Below are 27257 nucleotides of genomic sequence, written 5' to 3' on the forward strand. Positions count from 1 at the left end.
ATCCAGAAGATGCTGAAGAAGGAACACTGCCCTGTCAGGCTGTGGATGAGTCTGGTTAGGACACTGTCATCCGTGGTTCAATTTGTGTCACTTGGAAGACTACACCTCCGTCCTCTTCTGTATCATCTAGCTTTTCACTGGAAAAGGACAAGACGCTAGAAGCGGTCTCGATCCCGGTTTCCGGAAAGATAAAGTCTGGTCTGACTTGGTGAAAGGACTTTATCAACCTTTGAAAGGGTCTTCCCCTGACTGTTCAGACTCCCAACCACGTTCTCTTCTCGGACGCATCGGACGTAGGCTGGGGTGCGACATTAGGCGGTAGGGAATGCTCGGGATTATGGAACTCGAGTCAAAGGACAATGCATTTCAACTGCAAGAAGCTACTGGCAGTACGTCTGACCTGGAAAAGCTTCAGGTCTCTCCTTCAAGGCAAAGTGGTGGAGGTGAACACGGACAACACCCTGCTTTGACGTACATCTCCAAGCAAGGAGGGACCTACTCTCTGACATGGTACGAGTTCGCAAGAGACCTCCTCTCCTGTTCAACAGGTCTAGACTTTTCACTAGTAACGAGGTTCATCCAAGGCAACTTGAATGTCATAGCAGATTGTCTCAGTAGGAAGGGACAAATAATTCCAACATATTGGACCCTCCACAAGGATGTATGCAAGAGACTTTGGGCCACCTGGGGCCAGCCAACCATAGATCTCTTCGCAACCTCGACGACCAAGAGGCTCCCAATACTTTGCTCACCTATCCCGGACCCAGCAGTAGTTCATATAGATGCCTTTCTACTAGATTGGTCACATCTAGATCTATATGCATTCCCTCCGTTCTAGATTGTCAACAAGGTACTGCAGAAGTTCGCCTCTCACGAAGGGACAAAGTTGATGCTAGTTGCTTCCCTCTGACCCGCGAGAGAATAACTCACCGAGGTACTTCGATGGCTAGTAGACGTTCCCAGAACACTTCCCCTAAGGGTGGACCTGCTACGTCTGCCACGCGTAAAGAAGGTACTCCAAGGCCTCCACGCTCTTCGTCTGACTGCCTTCAGACTATCGAAAGACTCTCGAGAACTAGAGGTTTTTCGAAGGAGGCAACCAGAGCGATTGCTAGAGCAAGGAGAACATCCACCCTTAGAGTCTACCAATCGAAGTGGGAAATCTTCCGAAACTGGTGCAAGTCAGTATCCGTATCCTCGACCAGTACCTCTGTAACTCAAATAGCTGACTTCCTCTTATATCTGAGGAAAGAACGATCTCTTTCAGCTCCCACTATCAAGGGTTACAGAAGCATGTTGGCATCAGTCTTCCGTCACAGAGGCTTAGATCTTTCCAACAATAAAGATCTACAGGACCTCCTTAAGTCTTTTGAGACCACGAAAGAGCGTCGTTTGGTTACACCTGGTTGGAATTTAGACGTGGTTCTAAGATTCCTTATGTCAGACAGGTTCGAACCGCTTCAATCAGCCTCCCTGAAAGATCTCACCTTTAAGACTCTTTTCCTGATATGCTTAACCACAGCTAAAAGAGTCAGTGAGATTCATGCCTTCAGCAAGAACATCGGATTCTCATCTGAAACGGCTACATGTTCTACAACTTGGTTTTTTAGCCAAACACGAGCTGCCTTCTCGGCCTTGACCAATATCGTTCGATATTCCAAACTTATCGTATGGTTGGAAATGAACTAGAAAGAGTATTATGTCCTGTAAGAGCTCTTAAGTTCTGTTTTAAAAACCTTTACGAGGCCCGTCTGAAGCTTTATGGTGTTCAGTTAAGAATCCATCTTTGCCTATGTCAGAGAATTCTTTATCCTATTTTATCAGACTGTTAATACGAGAAGCTCATTCCCTTCTGAATGAGGAAGACCAAGCTTGGCTGAAGGTAAGGACACACGAAGTTAGAGCTGTCGCAACTTCCGTGGCCTTTAAACAAAATAGATCTCTGCAAAGTATATTCGACGCAACCTATTGGAAAAGCAAATCAGTGTTCGCGTCTTTTATCTTAAGAATGTCCAGTCTCTTTACGAGAACTGCTACACTCTGGGACCATTCGTAGCAACGAGTGCAGTAGTGGTGGGGGCTCCACCACTACAATTCCCTAATTCCAGAACCTTTTTAATCTTTCTCTTGAAATATTTTTGGGTTGTCCGGAAGGCTAAGAAGCCTTTCGCATCCTACTTGATTTGGCGGGTGGTCAAAGTAATTTCTTGAGAAGCGCCTAGATTAGAGGTTTTGATGAGGACCTTTAGTATGGGTTGCAACCCTTCATACTTCAGCTCCTAGGAGTCGCTCAGCATCCTATGAGGATCGCGAGACTCAGTAAGGAATACGTACTTAAAAAGGCAGAGTAATTGTTCAAGTCGTCTTCCTTACCAGGTACTTATTTATTTTATGCTTGTTATTTTGAATAACTGCTAAAATGAAATACGGAATACTTAGCTCATAATAATGTCAACATGTAATGCTGGTCTCTACCCACCCCCCTGGGTGTGAATCAGCTATATGATCATCGGGTAAGTTTAATATTGAAAAATGTTATTTTCCTTAGTAAAATAAATTTTTGAATATACTTACCCGATGATCATAAATTAAAGGACCCACCCTTCCTCCCCAATAGAGACACAGTGGACAGAGGAGAAAATTGGTTCTATGTTGACATCGAGTACTTGAGTACCTACTTGACAGATGGCGCTGTTGATGTACACCCCCACCTGTATAGCGATCGCTGGCGTATTCCGCCCGTAGGTTTTTTCTGTCGGGCAGCAGAGCTGACAGCTATATGATCATCGGGTAAGTATATTCAAAAATTTATTTTACCAAGGAAAATAACATTTTTCTGCTGCTGCTGAGACGATACTAGTATGGAGACTTCAGGCTTGAGAACGTTGCAGAAGGATGGCTGAAGTTAAGGTGAAACTGGCACGATGACGAGATTCGAAGACATCACAAAAAGGGTGACATCAAGAAGGGACATCAGAGGTCGTCTTCCAAGAATTCAATGATGCTATTGAAGTAAGGCTTGAGAACGTTGCAGAAGGGCGGCTGAAGTTCAGATGAAACTGGCACGATGACCGGATTCGAAGACGTCACAAAAAGGGTGGCATCAAGAAGGGATATCAGAGGTCTTCTTCCAAGAATTTGACGATACTGTTGAAGTAAGGCTTGAGAACGTTGCAAAAGGGCGGCTGAAGTTCAATTGAAACTGGCAAGATGACTGGATTCGAAGATGTCACAAAAAGGGTAGCATCAAGAAGGGACATCAGAGGTCTTCTTACAAGAATTCGATGATAGTGTTGAACTAAGGCTGGCTGTAGGCAGTGTTGGCTACTTCTCGTCACAAGCAGGGAGGGCTGGCTGCTTCAGTTTGTCTCTTCTTCTCGGTCATAACACAATTTTTTTGGAGATAGGCTTTTGTTGTCTGAAGGGAAGGTTAGAATCTGGCTCTATCAGACTTCTGGTCTTCTCTGTTTCTTATCTCGTTAGGACTTGGATCTTATCTGCTTCGGACATAGTTCCTCTCTTATCTTATGTCCTGTCCTATCTCTCTTGGACAATCTCTTCTTGAAGTTTATATACCCATGTATGGGCAGAGTTAATTACAGTGGGCAGTGGTCATTTCCATAGAAGGCATTCTTTTTAACAATTCTGCATCTCTATTGGCTTCCTCAAAAACGCCCACTTCGATCACGCCCTGGAAGCTTCTTGAAGAAATTTCTGATGCAATCTGGACCACGTGTTAAGTCGTAACAAAAGTGCAGCACGTGTCCTTCCATGATGACATATATCCTAAACAAGGATTTCCCTCAGGCTCGGTTTCTCAAAATATGCTGACTCCACTAATTAAGACGATGGCATCTTGGTCCAAACAGGACAGTTCCCTTATCACGGCATGCGCACTCGGCGAGGCTGGGTTTACTTCCAAAATGTTGACGACAGTGAAGTGGTGACAGGTTTGCCCAAACAGAGCCGTAGTCGAATCTCGTCTCGCCTCGCTGCTCACACTTTGGTAATAGATATTTTTGTCTTTTAAAACATCCTTTTAAAAGTATTGTATCTACGCATGACATGGACCTCATTGAATATACAGAAATAGCCAGTCCTAGAATCATAAATTGTGTAGCAAGTCTCCATATCATAGACAGCACCAGTCCGATATATTAATGAATGTGCATATAGTCAATATGCATTTACTTGCATGCCACATATTGTATTGGGCTTCTAAACCTTTGTGCATGCAACTGCACTGTGCTGTGCAGGTCAGACCAAAGCAGTATCATTTACATCAACAGAATTTCAACTTGCATTCACACTTGATCAGCTGCTGTCAACTTTCTGCAATGGGTGTGAACACTGCCCAGATGATCTACTACAGATCTCCTTTCATCATCCAGCCCTACTTAGCAAAAGTCTGCAATTCTAGTTGATGCACTGTTGACTGACTCCAGATGCATCCTGCCTGGTAGAAGGGATGCTTCACATGCTGCTTCAACGCTGCTTCACATAGCCACTGCTTCCAAGCAAACATTTCTTCGCATCATTGATGCTGTCATCTATGGTGAATCTGTCGTAGGTAGTAGGTTGGCCAGGGCACAAGCCAGACGTTGAGATACTACTGCCAGAGAGTTATGGGGTTCTTTGACTGGCCAGACATTATTACTTTGGATTCTTCTCTCTGGTTCCAGTTCATTTTCCCTTTGTCTACACATACACCAAATAGTCTGGCTTATTCCTTACAGATTCTTCTCTGTCCTCATACACCTGACAACACTGGGAATACCAAACAATTCTTCTTCACCCAAGGGGTTAACTACTGCGTGTTCTTGGTAAGGGTAGAAGAGACTTTAGCTATGGTAAGCAGCTCTTCTAGGAGAAGGACACTCCAAAATCAAACCATTGTTCTCTAGTGTTGGGTAGTGCCATAGCCTCTGTACCATGGTTTTCCATTGTCTTGTGTTAGAGTTCTCTTGCTTGAGGGTACCCTCGGCACACTATTCTATCTAATTTCTTTTCCTCATGTTTTTTAAAGTTTTTGTAGTTTATATAGGAAATATTTATTTTAATGTTGTTACTGTTCTTAAAATATTTTATTTTTCCTTGTTTCCTTTCCTCACTGGGCTATTTTCTTGTTGGGGCCCCAGTGCTTACAGCATCATGCCTTTCCAATTAGTATTGTAGCTTAGTTAGTAATAATAATAATTATATTAATATTATAGCATCTTATATTTCTCAGAGTCCCCTCTTTATTAATGGCAATGTACTCTACCTGATATTTGTAATTGCCACATGGTGAATACCATGTATACTTGTGAAGGTTCTTGTGTTGAAATAGAGTACGGCCAATGATGAGGTTGGTTGCGGAACAGAAACTTATGAAATATGCTCCATTTTCATTTGTAACTTAACCAAGACCTTTGACACCCATCACATTTTCTATTCCTGGATTATTTCTTCAACTTTAGCATTGAAGTCGCCAATTATAATTTTTATATCCTTCTCTGGGATCTCATCTATCACACTCTGCAGTTCTTCATAGTACAGTGATGCCTCAGCATACGAAAGTAATCCGTTCAGGATACGGTTTCGTATGCTGATTTTTTCGTATCCCGAGTCGCATTTTACATGTAAATAGCCTAATCCGTTCCAAGCCTTACGAAAAGACACCTTTTCTTTCATAAACACGCTAAACTGTAGTAATAAACATGCAATGCAGCCATTTCTATCATTTAATAATTAACCCAACCGTTAAAAACAGCCTAATCCATTCCAGAAACCATCATGAGATTATTCAATCATGTAGTTATAGCCTAGTTATCCCCTCCAAGCCCTAAGAAAACGGTCCGTTTTCTTTACTACTGTTTAAAAGTTATGGTACTGTATGTAAAGCATTTGGATCAGTGAGGGTGTATTGTTACCTGTACACCTAAATTAAGGGTTGATACCCTGAAAAAAAAGATACAGTGTACAGTTAATTAGTGTAACAAAAAAGTTGAAACTTACCTTTTGATTGAGACGATGTCCGATAGCGAAGTCGCGGCAGAGGAGGATGGCATAAGGCAGAAAACGTAACAAGTGACAGACTACGTACAGGAATTTACACACTTAACACATTATCACTTAAACTTTACGAAATAAAAAAACGGCAAAAATAATTAACACTTAACATTACGTATGGAAAACTATAAAATGAAAGAAAAAATTACTTTAACACTTAACGGTAACATAAAACTTAAAATTGAATTATTTCTTTTTGCTTTTTTATAACTTTACGTTTTTCACATTTTCTAAATTTCTTCTACTTCTTCATCACTTTCTTTTTTCTGTTTCTTTTCTTTACTTTCACCTTCTAATTCTTCATCACTTCCTCTTTTCTGTTTCTTTTCTTCACTTTCACCTTCGTCTTGGCCTCCTAATACTGCTGGCCTCTTTAAAAAGAAACTATCAATGGAAGCTTGTTTCTGCCTACTTTTCAACATATTTCTAAAATGCGTTAGGCAAACGTCATTGCAGTGTTGAAGCGCACGGTTGGTATAAACTTTTTCTGGATGTTCCTTTTCGACGTAGTCTGCCATTTTATGGAAACATGCGAGAATTTCCTTGATGTCTAACGTTTTCAAAGGTGTAACATCCTCCTCATCACCGCTAGAGAACTGCTCTTGAACAACACTCCTTTGCATCGTCTCCAACTCCTTCAGGTCGTCCGTCGTCAACTCCTCGTGGTGCTCCTCGATAAGTTCATCTATATCCTCGGCGCTAACTTCCAGCCCCATGGACGTACCAGGATGTACGATGTCAGCCACCTCAGACTGCTGAATGGGTTCAGGATCGTCAACGATCTCGGCTTCGCCTCCAGGCTTCCCGAACCCCTCGAAGTCTCGTGCAGACAACATCAGGCCACAGCTTCCTCCAAGATGAGTTCAGGGTACGCCTCGAAACTTCTTGCCAAGCGAGATTGATGAGTTTTAGGCATATCACAATATTAAAATGATCTTTCCAGAATTCACGCAGAGTGAGGTTTGTACTTTCTGTGACTTGGAAACATCTCTGGAAGAGATGCTTCGTGTACAATTTTTTGAAATTAGAAATAACTTGCTGGTCCATGGGCCGGAGGAGAGGGGTGGTGTTAGGCAGTAGATACAGGACCTTTATGAAGGAATACTCGGCCAGAAGATATTCCTCGAGGCCAGGAGGGTGAGCTGGAGCATTGTCCAACACCAGCAGACATTTAATTGGCGCTTTTCTTCCAAATATTTTCAGACAGTCGGACCGAAGCAGACATTCACCCAATCAATGAAAAGTTGCCTCGTTACCCAGGCTTTAGCATTCGCCCTCCACATCACAGGAAGGTTCTCCTAGATTACTTTGTGGGCTTTGAAGGCTCGAGGATTTTCAGAATGGTACACCAGCAGGGGCTTTATCTTACAGTCTCCACTGGCGTTTGCGCTAAAAGCAAGGGTAAGCCTGTCCTTCATAGGCTTATGTCCGGGTAGCCTCTTCTCCTCCGCCGTGATGAACGTCCGACGAGGCATTTTCTTCCAGAAAAGGCCAGTTTAGTCGCAATTGAAAACTTGCTGCGAACTGTAGCCTTCCTGCAGAGTCAACTCTTCAAACGTTTTAACAAAGGCTTCGGCGGCCTTCGTGTCCGAGCTGGCTGCCTCCCCATGCCGTACCACTGAATGAATACCAGTCCTTCTCTTGAATTTCTCGAACCACCCCCGAGAAGCCTTGAACTCTGGGGGTTCCTGCTGGGATGTTCCTTCTCCTGCCCCTTCTTCGGCCTGAGAACGCACGAGATCACTGAAAATGGCGGAGGCCTTCTGGCAAATTGTAGTCTCTGTGATGGTATCTCCTAAGATCTCTTTGTCTTTGATCCACACAAGAAGCAGCCTCTCCATCTCGTCATGCACGTGGGTTCTCTTGTTGGAGAAAATAGTGATGCCCTTAAAAGGTGTCGCTGCTTTGATGGCCGCCTTCTGCTTCAGGATGGTGCCTATCATAGACGGATTCCAGCCATACTCCTTGGCGATCTCACTTAAACGCATGCCAGACTTGTACTTTTTCACGATTTCGAGTTTCGTCTCCATCGAGAGCATCGTTTTCTTCTTCTTTCCTTTGGCAACATTCTTGGGACCCATGGCTACAGTATTAAGCTCAATAATACACTACGTACGTTATATACTATGTAGTAAACACTAATACAGTACAGTGCACAGTAAAGAATGTTTAATAACGATAACACGTTGCGTACGAATGTATTTAACACTGTCAAACAAGCGAAAGCACACAAAGTCAATGTTAACGATACCGCAGTCGGAACGAAAAGAGAGAGAGAGAGATGAACGCCCATGCGTAAGCAAGGTGGGATAGTTGCCGACCAATAGGAAAGCAGGATCTTATGGTGTCAGCTAGCATCTGAGTAGGGAGATAACCAATGGGTGAGCGGGAGGCTGTAAGTGAGTTTACCCAAGTTCAAAGTCTGGCGGCGCGCACTTTTTAAAATTACTCTCAGCGACGAGTTGGGATCTCGTAAGCTTTTCGTATCTTGAAAATTTTTTCGTATACTGGGGCATGAAAATCTTTGTATCGCTTTTCGTACCCTGAATTTTTCGTAAGCAGAAACTTTCGTATCCAGAGGTATCACTGTATTCATCTTTCCTTTCTTCAGGAGAATCATTTTTGGGACATAGCATACTATAATACTCATAATGCACTGCTTTGATTTGAACTTTGCTAGTAACAATCTACTATTTACAGTACTCCACTTGGTTAATGCCTTTCTGCTCTTTGTGTCATCATCATTCCTACCCCTTCTCTCCCAACTTCATCTGATCTTCCTTAGAAGATATATATATTGCCTTGGTCTGAAGTTTCCTTACCAATCCCCTTACAATGTTGTAGTGGTTTGCAGACTGTGGCCAGAGGTAGCCCCCAAACTGCCTAGTGTCAGAATGCCGACCACACCCCAACGTTCACTACACAAAAAAATATACAACGGTGGAATACCCAAAAATCTAGGTAACAGGTCAAGAGAATGGAGCACTGGGCACCACCCCTTGATTTATACTGGGAAAGGGGACCCAGCTAGAACCTTTACTTCCTTCTTACCTTCCCTTGCCTTGAGCTTGCTGAATATAAGTAAAATATCAGAACATTAGGTGAAATGAAAAAACAATGATACTAAGTAAAAAAAGGAAGTAGCTGAGAAGGGAACACAATGGTGAAAGGTTCTGGAATGAAATTCTGTCTTCATAAAAACAAGCAAAAAATATTTATTTGTAAATGAAACAAAAAAAACATCTATATCATTCCAGATAATTTCCCAACGCTATACTACTAACATCTACATGTTTTAGTACAGGATAAATGCAACCGTGTGTATTGCCTGGGTGGTCCAATTATCTTAAAAAAAAAAAACTACTCCTACACTAAGCTTAAAGGAGAACACTATGGTTTTATGATATCTGTAATGACCAGTAATAAACTCCGAAAGCTTTCCTTGGTTGTCTTACACCATGGCATCCAGTAAATTTCCTATGCAGCATATTCTTGATTCTTCAATAAGAAAATTTATCAAACTTCAATCTTAGAATGTCAAATCTATGGATAGCCAAGCTTCTTCAACTTTTAGTATGTATAAAAAAAGTACAGTAGCCTCTCCCTACATTATGAATATTCTAAGTCAATGACTGTCCAGGTCAGTTATCAATTCAGAAGTGTCCTTATGTCCTGCAGTACTAATGTGTTTTTGGGCTCAGCAATGTCATCCTGATGGAAGGTTCCTTTGCCAGCTTTCTAAGGGATATTTGGCTACAGTGATACTCCCAGAGAATTAACCATAGGTCTCCAGAATTCTAACTCCTGGCACGAGTATCGTTAATATAACTTTTAAGGATATCGCATAAAATCAGGGGACGTATTTCTTGATACGACACATGGCAATCTTCACCCCGAATAAATTTTACGCTTTGAGGGGGAAGAGTGACGAAATGAAGGGGAGCTGTTATCAAGGTTACCTGGTGGATCCCCTCCCAGTACTACTACGGCGTATTATTCCTTTTAAAAGTAGCATTTAAGCACGGTGTTCTCCCACGCTTCTCTCGGTGTGTTACTTATTTTCAAGGATTATTATCATGCAATCTCCAGCATCTTCATCCTCTGGAAAGTTGAGTATTTAATCTTTCCTGTGTATAATTTTTAGCTCCCTTCTCACAGTTAAATTAACATAATTTAGGTGTGTTAAGTGGAGCAATGCCATCCCTGGAGGCAGCCATTTTGAGGCCGCTGTCGCACGCCATAAATGCTTTATTTAGTTAGTAGTACGACGTTCCCGGTATTTAGCTATAAAGAAATTCTAGCTAGTTAGGCAAAATTATCCTAGTGAAGATAGCTTTACACATGTAATATTTCCTCTTCTGAATAAATGTTTCAATCATATACGATAGGGCCTCGGTGGTATTAGCGTAGCCGAGATCCCAACTCGGGTTAGGCTACCCTAACTCGTTTAGTATACTTTAGTAACATTATCCCCCGTTTAACCTCTAGTATCGTTTTTTATAATTCGATCGGAGATATAGTTATCTCCTAGAATTATTAGTATAATTCGATACACTTCTCTTTTAGAGAAATGAGGATAAACCCTTCTTTCCCCCTGAGTGCCGCCATCCCAGGCAACAACCCTATCTTCCGTCATCGCCATCTAGTAGTGTACTCCGGCTTGACTTGGATAGCGTTTTCTGTCGATCCTCTTTGACGGTGAGTATCCTGGCTTCGAAATACAACAGTAACTCAGGGTATTCTCTCTTGTTGCCGACAACGTTACCGACAGTGGAATAGTCATTCCCCTGCCGGTTACATCGTTGTCGGCATAGGAAGTTCGGCTTCCCTATGCCACCACCTTTCTCCCTTGTGGACTAGAAGACATGTCTTATATCTGGCAATGTCTCAGGCTAGGGAATCGTCATTCCCCTGCCGCCCATGACGGCGCCGGTATAGGAAGCTAGGCTTCCTTGATTTGCAGCCAAAAGTAGGAGGCATACCTGTCGCCACCTCTCTCTGTAAAATATAAGACCCTTTCCCTTCCCCTTCTGTCCTTTAGTAATGGCTTAGCCGTCACAATTATTCTTTGGCCGGTATTCTACAATCACCCCCGCTTGCTGGGCTGACTAGGTTACCGTCCGGGTTCTACAAAGGCGGTTAGGTTGCCGCTTCGACCATCTCCGTAACGGAAGCTAAGCTCCGGGAAAGGTTGGGCCAGCCCTGACTGCTGCCTGTGGGAAACCCATTACACTGTTGAGTATTCTTCAGTCCTCTCTTGGACTGCCATCCACAACCCTGTAACCCGCAGTACAGCCGGCAACAGAAATTGTGGCTGGATAGAAGCTAGAATCAATGTATTCCTCCCCTTCCATTTGAATCCTCATTCTGGAAAGAAGGCAGTAGAGGCAGTAGTCCCTACACTCCTAATTATTGTACTAAACTATAATAATACAGTAGTCCTTCTTTCTATTCTTTCCCTCTCTCTCTGTCAGCTAGTGCCGTCAGGTACTAGCCCAACCCGGTAGCATACCGGTAAAACTACAGTATAAGACAATACAGTAGCCAGTATTCCTGCAGTATAACAATACAGCAGTTAGAAAACTATAGTGTATAATGATACAGTAGTACGAAATTTCCAACATATTCTGTGTATCCTTTCACAGTTCATTGTTGAGACCAATCACAAAATGTTGAGGTGAAGTATTCCTTCAACCTCTTGATGAATCCTAGATCATCGGGACACCAATGATTACCTTTCAGTATTAATATTCTACAAGTGGTGGAGTTAGTGTGAGTATCCACTGACTCCGGTTCTACGTATGAGAGTTATTCCACTGTATTTTCCCTGATAAGGAAATTAAAAATATTGATATTGTAGGAGGTCACAGCAATTGCCTGGAGAGGAGACACAGGTATGTGTCTTGCCTACTTCTTTTCTAGCTTACTATCCTAAGCTATTATAAATGATATTTAATTATACTATTTTATGCATGTGTAGTTATATCAGTGATATAAATTTCCCCATACTCATTTCACTTTCTTTCCTTACAGGAGGAGGCTAAGGTGAAGTGTGCAGTCATGTTCTGCAACCACAAAATAGGGACTTTTGTGGCCACAAGATGTGCAGGTCTCATGCCCCCTGCTTCATCGCTACTGAAAGCTTGAGGTATTAGGATCCGAAGGGTTGCACTGTCTGCTTGGCTCTGATGACCGAGGGATTCGGTGAAGATATCCCTGAGACTACGGTGTCAAGGGATACAGCGTGGGAAACTCTTTAGAGGTGGTAAGAGGGTTCCAAAAGAACTCTCCGGGAACTTACCTACCCAACGAAGCTATGAGAAGCCTTCTGTTCCCTAAGGCCCAAGCCGACGCGGTTGTGCCTCAGGCACAGGTCAAGCCTCCATTCATCCAGCTGACGATAGAGGCTGACATTAACAAGGCACTTGAAGGCATGGACATCCACCAGGAACGGATGACGGAGGTGTCCACCGACACCGAAAAGGATCTTCTGCAAGAAAACCTTAAGAAGAGGTGGCTCAACCACCCACAGAGGAAGAAGGATCTGTATCAACGATAACGGAAGACCTTCAGTTTTCTGTGACGGCATACCAACCTGTGCCGTCAACTTCTTCGGCCCCAACTCCCCATCTTGAACCGCTGATAGCCAAGAGCGAGGCGCTCCTAGGACAGCTTCAACAGATGATGGAATCATTCCGCAAGGAACAACAGGAGATGAGGAGGGAGGTAAGAGAAGCGAAACGCTTGGGCGTTCTCAGAGGCTCTCATAAGCCTATCAAAGGCTCTGACTTACCTCAATGCTCCGAAACCAACCCCTGGAGGTATCCGGAGTATATTCCCATGATGAATGGGAAACTGTACATCTCCGAGAAGATGGGGGCCAAACCCCTCGAAGATCTCCAATTCTGGCCTAACTTCTCGGCTTACCCAGAATGTTACGTGAGATTGCAGGGGCTCTAGAAGAGGCTCCGTAAGAAACCCCTCAAGGGGTAGAGGAGGATGTGGTCAAGGTAACAAACCCTCTGGAACATCTCGGCAAGGAGATGCTCCAGGAAGGAGGAAAAGACTTCCACTTTCGGGATCGTTGGACCTTCGATCCCTGGGCCCACAGCCTAATCAAGAACGGACTCGGGTGGAAATGGAACAAAACTTCACCCCTTTTTCCTCAATTCTTCTAACACTCCACCCCCTTATGGGAAGAATATACCTCGGAACTATTGAGCAAAAAGGTAATAAGGAAAACGAAGTTCATCAAATTCCAGGGAAGGCTGTTTTGTGTTCCCAAGAAGGACTCGGACAAACTCAGTCATTTTAGACTTGTCTCCACTCAACAAGTTCATCGAGAACAAGGAGTTCCGGATGCTAACTCTGCAACATATAAGGACCCTGTTACCAAAAGGGGCGGTGTGTACACAGTCTCGATAGACCTGGCAGATGCTTATTGGCACCTACCAGTCAGCCGCCCCCTCTCCTCCTACCTAGGATTCAGGCTACAGAAGACAAAATATGTCTTCACAGCCATGCCCTTCGGACTAAACATAGCCCCAAGGATATTCACAAAACTCGTGGACACAGTCGTCCAACAGCTACGCTTAGAAGGCATTCAGGTAGCGGCATACCTGGACGACTGGCTGGTGTGGGCAGCATCCAAGACAGCTTGTCTGCAGGCAACCACAAAGGTGATTCAGTTACTGAAACACCTGGGCTTCAAGATCAGCCACAAGAAGTCTTGCCTCTCTCCAGCTCAAGAGTTTCAATGGTTAGGAATCCATTGGAACTTGCAGTCACATCACCTCTCTATTCCACCGAAGAAGAAGAAGATTGCGGTATCTGTCAGGATTCTACTGAAACTCAAGAAGATTTCAAGACGCCAACCGGAAAGAGTACTGGGTTCTCTCCAGTTTGCAGCAGTGACAGACCCAGTGCTAAAAGCACAACTAAAAAATGCGTGAGGAGTCTGGAGAAGATACGCATCAAACACTCGAAGAGATCAACAGAGATTGACACCGACCCTACTGCAATCGCTTCTAAGGCCGTGGTCAAAGGTCAAGAGCCTGACAAGGACAATTCCCTTACAACCACCTCATCCTTCAGTGGTCATTCACACAGATGCCTCACCAGAAGGATGGGGAGGCCATTCCCATCACAAGAAAGTGCAAGGGAATTGGTCGCACCAGTTCAAGAACTTTCACATCAACATCCTGGAAGCCATGGCAGTCTTCCTAACGTTGAAGAAACTATCCCCTCGCAGATCAGCTCACATCAGGCTGGTCTTGGACAGCGAAGTAATAGTGAAATGTCTGAATCGAAAAGGCTCGAGATCACCTTACATCAATCACGTGATGTTAGCCATCTTTCGCTTGGAAAGGAAGAAAAGATGGCACTTATCAGCAGTTCACTTGCAAGGGTTCCGCAGTGTGACGGCGGACGCTCTATCCAGGCAAAAGCCAATAGAGACAGAATGGTCCCTGGACGCAGACTCATTCTCCTTCATCTTGGAAAAAGTCCCAGAACTGCAGATCGACCTCTTCGCAACGAGCGACGACAAAAAACTACCTCGATATGTTGCCCCTTACGAGGACCCTCGGGCAGAAGCGATGGACGCCATGTCCCTCGACTGGAACAGATGGAATCACATCTATCTGTTCCCACCAACCAACCTCCTGCTGAAGGTCCTCAACAAGCTGAGATCCTTCAAGGGAACAGCAGCAGTAGTGGCTCCCAAGTGGCCCAGAAGCAATTGGTTCCCTCTAGTTCTAGAACTGAAACTGAAGCTGTTTCCTCTACCGAACCCATTTCTATCCCAACTGGTTCAGAAGTTGACTGTCTATGCTTCATCCTTGAGAACCAAAAACCTACATCTCATAATTTTCTCGCCTTAGCAGCCAAGAAAAGGTTTGGGATCTCAAAAGACAACATAGACTTTTTAGAAGAATACAAGTCAAAGTCAACCAGAAGACAAAACGAATCGTCTTGGAAGAAGTGGGTTTCCTTTATGAAGACAATGAAACCGGCAGAAATTTCAATAGACTTCTGCCTTTCTTTCTTCATCTACCTTCATGAACAAGGCCTAGCTTCCACCACAATAGCTTCGTGTAAGTCAGTTTTGACTAGACCTCTTCTTTACGCGTTCCAGGTGGAGCTGTCAAATGAAATCTTCAATAAGATTCCGAAAGCATGCGCTAGACTCAAACCAGCAACTCCTCCAAAGCCCATATCATGGTCCTTGGACAAACTCTTGCACTATGCTTCGAATTTGAACAATGAAAATTGTACCCTAAAGGATATAACACAAAAAATTATATTCCTGTTCGCTATAGCCTTAGGGGCTAGAGTTAGTGAAATAGTGGCCCTATCCAGAAACGAAGGCCATATTCAGTTCACAGAAGAGGGAGAACTGAATCTCTTTCCCGATCCTACCTTTCTTGCCAAAAACGAGCTACCCACCAAAAGGTGGGGTCCTTGGAGAATCTGCCCTCTGAAGGAAGATGTCTCTCTATGTCCAGTAGTGTCTTAAGGTCCATCTTCGAAGAACTTCAGACTTAAAGGAGGGACAGCTCTTCCGAGGCGAAACCTCAGGATCAAACTTATCCCTAAAACAACTGAGGGCAAAACTCGCCTACTTTATTCGCAGACCGGATCCTGACAGTACATCCGCAGACCACGATCCTAGAAAAGTTGTTTCCTTGTTGAACTTCTTACAACATATGGACTTTGATAGACTCCGCTCATATACAGGTTGGAAATCATCCAGAGTCTTCTATAACCATTATTCTAAGCAAGTGCATGAAATAAAACACTTTGTGGTGGTGGCAGGTAGTGTTATAAAACCTGTCGTCTAGTGCTGCCATGAAAAGTGGACTGTTTTGGGACTTAGAAGTGTATTGGGTGAACAAGTATTAGCACCTTCGAGTGTAATACCTTTTAATGAAAATCACTATGGTGATTTTTGGACTGTTCTATATAGGTGTAGAATCTAACCAATAACACCAGTGCCGTGTGAACATTTGTACACAGTGTTGAGACATATCTAACATCTAAGTGAAATCAAACAGTTAATTTCACAATACTGAGTGGCATTTACTAATGAACTAATATATGTATTTCTTCCCTTGCAGGTTAAAAATATATATACCAAGAGGTGTAGATATGAAGGCTAGATTCTTTCTAACGATACATTTTACATTTTTTTATATTTTGTCTATAAAGATAAAAAAAGACATACAAATGTATCTGCGTCTTATTAGCCCTTAATGAGTACGAATGAAACTGTCCAGAGCCTTTTATTTTTCCTAAAATAAAATTCTTGTAAGTAAAATCTCTGAAAGAACAACCTGGTTATCTCTAAGAGTTCCACCTTGTTCCAACAGAATGACAAACTTTGATACCTTATAGTCGAAGTCGACAATTTCCCTGCATGGGGCAGGAAGCCCTAAGTTAGTTCCAAACTTAGAAGATATGACAAATAACGGTAATGTCATATATATAAGGTCTGGGAGACCATATAAGGAACTCATTCAAAGTAAAGGCATTTATACAAACCCACAAATATAGTACTTTCAAGTAGTTCTCTGGTAAACTTCCATCAGGACGACATGGCTGAGCCCAAAAAACGGATTTTGACCAAAGGGAAAAATCTTTTTTGGGGTATTATGGCCATGTCGTCCTGATGGACCCTCCCTTCTTTCAAAAAAGGAGTATAAAACTAAGTAATGAAAGACCCCTCCCGAAACTACTCTGTCTGCGGCTTTTCTTGCTTAAATGCAACATGGAATAATACACCGCAGTAATACTGGGAGGGGATCCACCGGGTAACCTTAATAACGGCTCCCCTTCATTTCGCCACTCTTCCCCCTCTTTTCGCCTCTCTTCCCCCTCTTTTCACCACTCTTCCCCCTCAAAGCGTAAAATCTATTCGGGGTGAAGATTGCCATGTGTCGTATCAAGAAATTCATCCCCTGATTTTATGCGATATCCTTAAAAGTTATATTAAGGATACTCGCGCCAGGAGTTGGAATTCTGGAGACCTATGGTTAATTCTCTGGGAGTATCACTGTAGCCAAATATCCCTTAGTAAGCTGCCTAAAGGAACCTTCTCTCAGGACGACATGGCCATATCACCCAAAAATAGATTTTTCGCTTTGCTCAAAATCTGTTTTGTATTCAAGTTGTCATGAAGTTTGTTTACAATGTGATCAGTGTTACCAACATCGTTTTTGTGTTATTCAGTCTAACGACAGTAAAACACTTCCGGTTCACAGGCAAGATGATATGAATACAAAGCAGCATCACAGACCACTAACACAACGTTAACAGGTAATTAGCAGCTTCATCTTCCTATGTATTTAGCAGAATAGCCTAAACTCCTCTCGCTACTGAGTGTAGGGGTCTGCTGTCAGTACCTGTTAAAAGAAATGATAATGGATAAAGGCATTTTGGGGCCGGGGCCACCGAGGGATATGCAAAATAAAGAAAGAAAAAATGTTTTTTCATACAAAAACCATTTAGCTTTCTTTGACACAAACCCTTATTTATTCCAACATGTTTCACTTAGGCCAAGATATTCAAACTATATTTCATAAATTCACTCTCCACTTGCTGTAACTTCTCAGTCTGATTCATGGTTCTAACATTCCAATTACCTATTTTCAATTTTCTTTTAGTATTTATAAACCAGGAGATTCTTTGCACCCTGCTACGTCCGGGACGGGGGCCCATTCTGTCATCTGTTTCCATAACTGACTAAGTCCAGAGTATTCATTGGCAGGATGCATCAATGGATATCCAATTCCTTGTGATGTGCAGTGCCTATCTAACTAAATGGTTGCGACCTATGACCTCATCTCCACGATTCTTGGGTATTGTGGGAATTAGTTTAAACTAAATTCTGTCTCAAGCCACCGGGCCTGAAGAAAGAGTTGCACCATGTATGATGAATGTAAACTGTTGTCATTCTTTTACTTCCCAGGTCAAAGCATGAGGGAGGTTGGAAAAGCACTGGGGGATTTGAGGTGGGGCAACCTAGATCTGGGCGACAGATGTACGTAGTAAAAGTTGCGAAGAGGATTTCTGGATACCTCCGAAGATCTTCAGCAGACGTTTACCAGGCCAAGTGAGCCGTCTTCTGTGGTTGGTGTTATGGAAGGGGTATCTCTCCCCTCGATGCCTCTATTCCAATAATAGTGGAGATCGTCATTGACCTTCCAGATGAAAATCTCCTCTCTGTCTCGTCAGTGAAAGGCTACTACTCGTCCTTACTGCTCGTGTTGGCTTCAGCCAAGAGAGTTGGTGAACTTCATGGTCTTCCCTATGACGTCTCCCATTCAAGGGGATGGGGAAGGTAATACTCGGCTTCATCGCCAAGTTTATCGCTGAGACTCAAAATCTGCGAGTAGCGGATCCTAGATTCGGGCCCTTCTGGCTTGGGAATCTTCATAATGTAAACAATGATCAAGATTAACTGTTACTTTGTCCAATGAAGAGTGTGAGGTACTACCTCAAAAGAACATTAGTAGCTCATCCTAGAGTGTCAGCACTCTTTGTCAGTACAGTGAAGGTCCAGAGGAGGATCACCAATGACACCATCTCTGCTTGGACTCGCAAGGTCATAGATCGAGCATTGAATCCTAATCCTTCTCCACAGACGATACGACCTAGAGCTCATCATGTTAGAGACATAGGTATGTCCCTAACATTCAAGACAAACTACTCTGTGACGCAGGTCTTACAAGTGGGTGTGTGGATGCGTCAGACAACATTCACCGCCCACTTACTACAAGATGTGATCCACGGGAACATGGAGACATTCTTCATTGACCCTGTGGTGGCTGCACAGCAAGTTGTGGTGGCTGCACAGCAAGTGGTTTAGATACCTCTGGCTCCTTGATGAACAGGTAGCAGATGGCTGAGGGCTGAGTTTACCCTGGAGCAAGTCTGGGATGATTGGTTAAGTATGACAGGCTCTTTCTTTCTTTAATCTTCCCTTCTCTTGGGGAACAGCACTTAATGTCCTCTACAAGCTGACCTCCTCCGTCTGTAGGTAAAACCATTTCCCTTGTGTAACCGGTATAGAAGTGATACTTGTTGCATCCCCATACATCCTAGCAAGGTGGTATAGGGTAATATCTATGGTTGGTTCACAGATTCCTACATTTCTGAGAACTCTTACCTAGACTAGTCACACTGCTAGTATCACACAATCACACAGATTGCTCAGGCCGCTAAAGCATTCTAATGCTCTTCAGAGTTTAGCAAGGTGTCTGTGTTCCTCCCTTATATGTGTGGAGCACGTACAGGAAAAACCCCGGGTTAAAAACCAGCCATTTGGTTAGGACTTCCACCCACCAAAAGGGTGAGTCATCCCTAATAAAGAGCGAATAATTTTGTATTAAGTGTTGGAACAAATGACAAATTGAGAGTAATTTGTATTTTTCCTAATGATACAAACCTTGAGCTCTCTATCCCCCTGCAGTTCCTGCCTGTAATCAAAAGTGACGAGACAACACAGGTGTGTGTGTGCGAGTGGGATAGCTGGTACTACCCCTCCTATCCCCGCTAACTAGTTACACCTCGCTAAAAGTCTTATGGATTGTCTTCCAGCTTCGCCGAAAGTATATCCCTAATAAAGATCTCAAGGTTTGCATGGTTAGGAAAAATACAAATTACGTTAAATTTTTAATTTTTTGGGTGGTAATGTTGATCTTCTCTTTTTTTTTTTGCAAAACATTATTTTAAATTAATATTTTATGTTGTCTATTTTTGGGTATGTTAGCCAAGAAATGTGAAAGATATTATATGACTTACATAATTTAATATCTACCCTTATCTACAGAATCAACATGATAGGTCAAGACAGTGACAGCAGCGAGGATGAAAGTGGTCAGGCTTTTTACGCAGGTGGCTCTACACATTCCGGTCAGCAAGTTTTAGGGCCTCCAAAAAAAAAAGACATGGTGGCCAAACTCTTCAAATCTGCCAAAGAGTAAGTAAGAGGAGTTGCAAAAAATTCACAGCAACACCAGTAAGTTTCAAGTGTTGCACTGCAGTATATTAATGGTAACTCAGAAATTTATCTTATTAACATTTGTTCTTACACAAGTACATACCGTTGTCCTTTGGTAATAGTATGACTTCAGCTATGCTGGAACAACCGTTTGAAGTTTAACGGAATGTTTAAAGCTTGTGGAGGGCAAAGCCTTCCATCACCTTCAGAATTAAGAGATAGCACTGGCTGCTTCTGCCTCTTGCTAGTTCAGTATGCAGTGAACCCTCGTTTATCGCGGTAGATAGGTTCCAGACCCGACCGCGATAGGTGAAAATCCGCGAAGTAGTGACACCATATTTACCTATTAATTTAACATGTATATTCAGACTTAAAACCTTCCCTTGTACGTAGTACTGTTAACAAACTACCCTTTAATGTACAGAACACTTAATGCATGTACTACAGTACCCTAAACTAAAACAGGACATGCGTTTCCTAAACACGCCAAAAAGCACGATAAAAAATGGCAACCAATGTTTTGTTTACGTTTATCTTTGATCATAATGAAGAAACAAACGCATTTACACATCTGTGTATAGGTTAGTTTTTGCATCGATTATATTGATTATTCAGTACAGTATGCTGATTTTGTTATTACCAATGTTTTACTTAATTTTTCTTAGGACTTCTAAATGAAATGTTTTTCTTTATGACGCCGCCTGAAACGACGGCGTCATAAAGTACGCTCAGTAAACAAACGAAGGCATTTAACGCGCATGATGAAAGTGATAAATAATGATATTACAGTAAAAGCTTTTATAAAATATGTTATTACAAATATTATTTACCGTATCTATATAAAATCATACATACGTAGCAAAGCAGGAAAACAATTTACGAGAGAGAGAGAGAGAGAGAGAGAGAGAGAGAGAGAGAGAGAGAGAGAGAGAGAGAGTTGTTTTACATACGTAAATGTAAATTTAAAAAAAAAAATAGCCCCATTTCATTTAAAATAGATTACAAATATTTTACTTTATCATATTACAGTAGTCTGTATAATACTGTAAAGTTCAGTACAGTATGTTGTTGTTATAGTCGTGGCGATGAAATTCTCACGAAACAAAAGCACGCCATTTGATTACAACAGCTGATTCATTCTCTCTCTCTCTCTCTCTCTCTCTCTCTCTCTCTCTCTCTTCATGTTATACAATACTTACATTTAGATGAAGAAACTAAAATTAGTTTTCTTAGTGTCAATTAAATACGAAACGAAAAAATTATGCTGAGTCTACATCCATTTCAATCATAGCTAAAAATACGGCATCCGATTTCATCAGCAAACCACTATTTTTTGGGAAATATAATTTTATTCTAGAAAATTGCTACTCTTTAAATAGTTAATTGCACATTAAGAAAGCGTGTACTTTTGTTTTTAAATTTCGGGTGTGTTTTAAAAATCGAGTATTGTTGACTTCTTTTTGTTTTACTTTTGGCTGTGATTAGATCAGCTGACATCTAGCTGCCGCTCTTGAGAGTGTACGAATACACTAACAAAGTATCGTTTATACCATTTCTTAACTTATTCAAACCGTCTACAGTATACAGTTGATATTACATAAGCACCAATGTGTTATAATCTATCAAATTTTTTTGTTTATTACATTTAAACTTTCTTTCTCTCTCTCTCTCTCTCTCTCTCTCTCTCTCTCTCTCTCTCTTTTTTTTTTTTCATGTTATACAATACTTACATTTAGATGAAGAAACTAAAATTAGTTTTCTTAGTGTCAATTAAATACGAAACGAAAAAATTATGCTGAGTCTTCATCCATTTCAATCATAGCTAAAAATACGGCATCCGATTTCATCGGCAAACCACTATTTTTTGGGAAATATCATTTTATTCTAGAAAATTGCTACTCTTTAAATAGTTAATTGCACATTAAGAAAGCGTGTACTTTTGTTTTTAAATTTCGGGTGTGTTTTAAAAATCGAGTATTGTTGACTTCTTTTTGTTTTACTTTTGGCTGTGATTAGATCAGCTGACATCTAGCTGCCGCTCTTGAGAGTGTACGAATACACTAACAAAGTATCGTTTATACCATTTCTTAACTTATTCAAACCGTCTACAGTATACAGTTGATATTACATAAGCACCAATGTGTTATAACCTATCAATTTTTTTGTTTATTACATTTAAACCCCTCTCTCTCTCTCTCTCTCTCTCTCTCTCTCTCTCTCTCTCTCTCTCTCTCTCTCTCTCTCTCACAAATTATATCTTTGTTGCTCCTCAAAGTTTCATATATCTTGATAATCAATCATGATTCAATTTTCCTTACTTTCTCCGATCTCGCACCATCGGTCACATCGCGGTATTTTCGAAATTTCCGGAAAATCCCGCGATATATGTATATACATGGGTTATGATAAAAATCCGCGAAGTGGTGAATCCGCGATGGTCGAACCGCGAAGTAGCGAGGGCTCACTGTGGGTTGATATACTGTAGATAAGAAGAGGAAGGTGACGCTGAATTTTGCAGTCCACCCTTCTAGATGCCACAAGTTGTGAATGTCTGTAATGCCATGGGGCAACAAAGCAGCAACATATATCAGAGGAGTAGGGGGCAGAAGTCCTTCGGGTCGGACATTTCCTGCCGTTCGTAGATCTTTGTCCTCCCCTTACTTGTAATCCGATGTTGTTTGAGTAACTCTCCTATATCACTGAAAGCTTTGCCCTTAGCAGAGGTGAAATTGATGGAGGAGTCATTTGAGACAGTTCTAGTTTCTGCAGTCCACTCTTCCTTGGGAAGAAGTCAACTGTTGGCTGGAGGTCAGTCATCAACCTCTCACTGCTGAACAAGCTTGTTTATCAAACTCATTTAGTAGAGATAGCAAGTACTGTGTAGTTTGCCATCAGAGAGAAAAACTTCATGCTTTTGATAGACCTGAAGTATATGTATTTTCAATATCATTAGTCATAAAGAAAGTACCGTTACTTCAATCTCTAGTGAGTCAGAGCCTTGTACTTTTGATTGTCCTCCGCTCCCCAAATGTTCATTTGTTCCTTTACTTAAACCAGATGGCTCAGTCACTCACTGTCCAAAGGAAAAGGCAACCCTTTTGGCTGATGTTTTTGACAGTAAACAGAGTAATGAAAATCTTGAACTTCCTCATTCCTGTTTTCCTGAGGCTAAACTAACTAGTTTAGCTTTTCGATCTCGTGAGATTAAAGCTCTGTTGATGGACCTTGATGCTTATGGAGGTGTAGACCCAAATGGTATTTTTCAATATTTAACTTAGCCGGTGATTATAATAGCTGCAACTCTGTTGCTCGACAGAAAACTCTAAGGTAAAATTCGCCAGCGATCGCTACACAGGTTGCGGGTGTGCCAACAGCGCCATCTGTCGTCCAGATACCCAGTACTCAATGTAAACAAAGAACTCAATTTTCTCTCTGTCGTGCTCCCGACAAGACGTGCTTATTCGCTGTTGCTAAACTGGATTTGTTTTCACAACTAATTGGTGAAGTACACTATTCTAGTTTTGAGCTTTTGCTATGCAGGTGTTTTATCTTCATCTTAAATCTTGAACTCGTTTTGGATAGATTTAATTATGGTGACAAAGAGAGTATGGACTTTCTTTCACTTTTAAATGGCCGACCCTTCCCTTAGCGGAAGTGTGTTTAGGCTTTTAGTAATTATATCACGTTATAGATTTTCCTCTATATATTTTATATCTCTCCGCCTTTATTAGGCCTCTTCGATTAACTTTCCATTTATTATAAACATATAAAAATAATTTTAATGTTTTGTTTATATAGACCTTTCCTGAGAGTAGGCGGGGGTCCTAACTTGGAAACCGAAGTTAATCAACGTTGAGCCCTTTATATCGTAATTAGCTTTTAAAGAGCTAAGGATTTAAAACTTTTAAATGTAATATTTTATGAAAGATTTTCTTTGATAGTCTTCGTACTGTTTTCAAAGATGAACTAACGTTTAGTTTATTTATGCTACGCAGTTGTTGACGTTCAGGACGTTCAACATGCGCTCTATCGTTACGATAGAGAGAGAGTGTATCATGGTTTCACTTTGCAGTAAGAGTAAATCGATTCTGACGTTTTGTTCATTCTTTCTTAGCTTAAATGTTTTAAATTCTATTTTAAAGGAACTTTTTATTTGAAAAACCTTTCAGTTTTTTTTCCTTTAGTCAAATGACATGTTTTTTTGACGAAATATAATTGGGCTCTTCTCTTAGGTGCGAAATCAAGAGAGAAAGAGAGAGAGAGATAGAGACGGAGGGAGAGAGAGGAGAGAAAACGTTCCGTTCAAGCGGGGTAACGTTGTTCTCGTGTTACTCTCGTCCCTAGTCGCTGTACGGGGAGGAAGGATAAAACGTTTTAGTTTTTTATTCTCGTCCCCAGGCTATGTGCGGTGAGAGATTGAAAACGTAGTTATATGAACTAGTGTTTAGTCTCTTTCCCAGCCACTGATTTTTTTTTATCTTTAAATATGTTTTCTATTTTTTGCTGGTATTAATGAGCTTGCATTATACGACTGATTTCGCAATTACTACCTTTTAATGAAGGGTAGAATTGCGTGTTTCAGGTAGAAATCAGTAAAAATTTCAGTGAAATAAGTGCAAAACAGAAATCGAAGTGATAAAGTGATATGCGCAAAGTGTTACAGTGTTGCGTCCGAGGGTTCGTCTGTTCGTGCCTGTCGTTCACCTAGTCCGGGACCTCTTACATGCTCCCAAGCCCAGGGGAGAAGTAATGTCAAACGACTTATGGGTTCGAGAGGCCTTGACCAACGAACAGACGTTTTCCCTCTATGGTATCGGGTGTATCTTACCAAGATCTCCCCTACCATAAGACGAGAGAGACGTTGTTTCTCCTCGTCATCCGAAGGCTTTTCGCATAAGAAACCTGTCACAAGGTTTCGAAGCCCTTAAGCGAAAGTCAGTCCTTTCAGGACAGGTCCAGCGTCCTGGTTACAACCATTAGGACAGCTCTGACCCTATGCAGTCATCGGATAACTGCTCGCCGCCTAACAAAAGCGTAACACAGACTCCGAGAGTCTTTTTTGGTAGGCAAAGTGTTGCGGTCACAGACGTTACCCTCGTCTCTTACCACAACCATTTCCGTTGATCCTTAATGGGTTGTATGGCAAGACATGCAGTATATACTTGCCTCCCTTATGGAAGACTATTCTGCCGATTAGTCCGTTGAGTCTAGCCATTTATCTCATCGATATCCTGGCTTTCAGCCAACCTAACGTTCCTTTGTGCTTACTGTTGACGTTGGCGTAGCTTAGTCACGTCAGTTAGGTTGTTTAGAACCACACTCGATGCGGGTCTCGTGTGGTTTTTCAGCCGCATTTGGACGTTAGGCCACTTGCTGAGGCTCCTGTTGACGTTCAAGACGTTCACTAACAATCGGAGTTGACTTGTTTTGACGCTGTGCGTCAACCTCTGCATTCTAGAGTTGTTTGACTGCTCAGTCTAGGCAGTCAAAGCAGTCTCGAGTGGACGCTGTGCGTCCTCACGCACCTGTTGTGGTTGACAGTTCAGTTGTTGACAGTTCACAGACTGTCAAGCAGTTACATGACGTTGCGTTCTGGTCCGCTACTAATGCACCATGGAGTGTGGACTCTGCTTGTAAAGCATTGCCACCACGGTAGGTCTCTCCCTTGCTTGAGACTCAGCTTTTATCGGACAGGTTCCTGTAGATGAGGAAGTTGCTGTTCCCCCTCCTACTGATATTCCCTTGAGACTCTGTCAGATGGAGAGGAGCCTAAGCTGCTTAGCCTCCTATGGACTTTAATTAAATCATGATGATTTTTTTTTTAAGGATCTTTGTCCGGATCGTTTTGTAACTGCTGCTCCTCGTTCGCCTAAACGTCAGAGCTTACACTAGGCCTAGCTACTTCGAAGCCGTTTTTTTTAAGCTAGTGCTCTCTCGCTCTCCTAGAGAGCTTTACGTTGGCTAGGCGACTGGTTTTTCACCAGGAGGAGTTTGGGGGATACAGCCTTTGCTTTCCCTTCTTTTAAACTGGTTTATAGAGCGAGAGTCTGATATGACACGAGAGAAGTTCTCGGCTTGGGAGTTCATGCCTCTGCCCAGATAGACTTCTCAATTCTCGTAGACTCTCCCTGGCGCCTGGCCAGGAGACGCTCCAAGTTGTTTACAGGTCAACTTCACAGCTGTTTTCGAGCCTTTGAAGTTTTGCTGTACGATTATGTCACGCATAACAAGGCTTTCAGGGATGGTAAACGGTACCGCCTCAGTCGCTAACCCCGTCTGTTGCCACACCTGCTCCTGTAGACCCTAAATGGGCTTTGCTGCAAGACATGCAGTCCAAGCTTGCGTCCTTGATAGAGGACTTTAATGCGGAGAAGGTTGCTACCGAACCTTCTGGCCAACAACCTTCCAACCGGTCGGTTGTGCGCCCTGTTGACGCTGAGGTAACCTACTCGCGTCTGCCAGTTGAGGTGGTTCCTCCACCGATGCGACCCAGTGTGGGTTGCCAGCCGCACGTTGACGTTAAGCGACGCTCGGAGGTGGTTGTTGACGTTCAGGACGTTCAACAACCAGCAGAGGTGACTTGTTTTGACGCAGTGCGTCAATCTCAGCAACCCGGTAGGGTGTTGACTGCACAACCCAGACGGTCTAGACAGTCTCGGGTTGACGCTGTGCTTCCTCGCGCACCCATGGTTGTTGACAGTTCACAGACTGTGCAGCAGTTCCATGATATTGCGTACGGCTCCGTCACGCATCCACCAGTGCGACCGGACTCAGCGAGCCAGACGTTGCCCACTCCGTTGCCGTTTCCTCATCAGTTTTCGGATGAGGAACCCTCTGATGAGGACGTTGCTGAACAACAAGACGATCAGCCCCCAGAATAGATCAAGCCCTGCTATCCATCCAGAAGATGCTGAAGAAGGAACGCTGCTCAGTCAGGCTGTGGATGAGTCTGGTAGGGACGCTGTCATCCGTGGAACAATTTGTGTCACTAGGAAGACTACACCTCCGTCCTCTTCAATACCATCTAGCTTTTCACTGGAAAAAGGACAAGACGCTAGAAGCGGTCTCGATCCCGGTTTCCGAAAAGATAAAGTCTTGTCTGACTTGGTGGAAGGACAATATCAACCTAAGAGAGGGTCTTCCCCTGGCTGTTCAGACTCCCAACCACGTTCTCTTCTCGGACGCATCGGACGTGGGCTGGGGC

General features: G+C 42.6%; 1 protein-coding gene across 1 annotated transcript in view; it reads left to right on the forward strand.

Moving 5' to 3' along the window:
- The window catches only part of p47 (NSFL1 cofactor p47), a 191748-nt gene that overhangs the window by 53749 nt on the left and 110742 nt on the right, over window positions 1-27257 (forward strand). Inside the window, exon 3 of the mRNA XM_068358767.1 lies at window positions 19883-20032. Within this exon, the coding sequence (XP_068214868.1) occupies window positions 19883-20032 (150 nt within the window). The remainder of the gene's footprint in view (window positions 1-19882; window positions 20033-27257) is intronic.

Source organism: Palaemon carinicauda, chromosome 35, assembly GCF_036898095.1.
Source record: "Palaemon carinicauda isolate YSFRI2023 chromosome 35, ASM3689809v2, whole genome shotgun sequence".
NCBI lineage: Eukaryota > Metazoa > Arthropoda > Malacostraca > Decapoda > Palaemonidae > Palaemon > Palaemon carinicauda.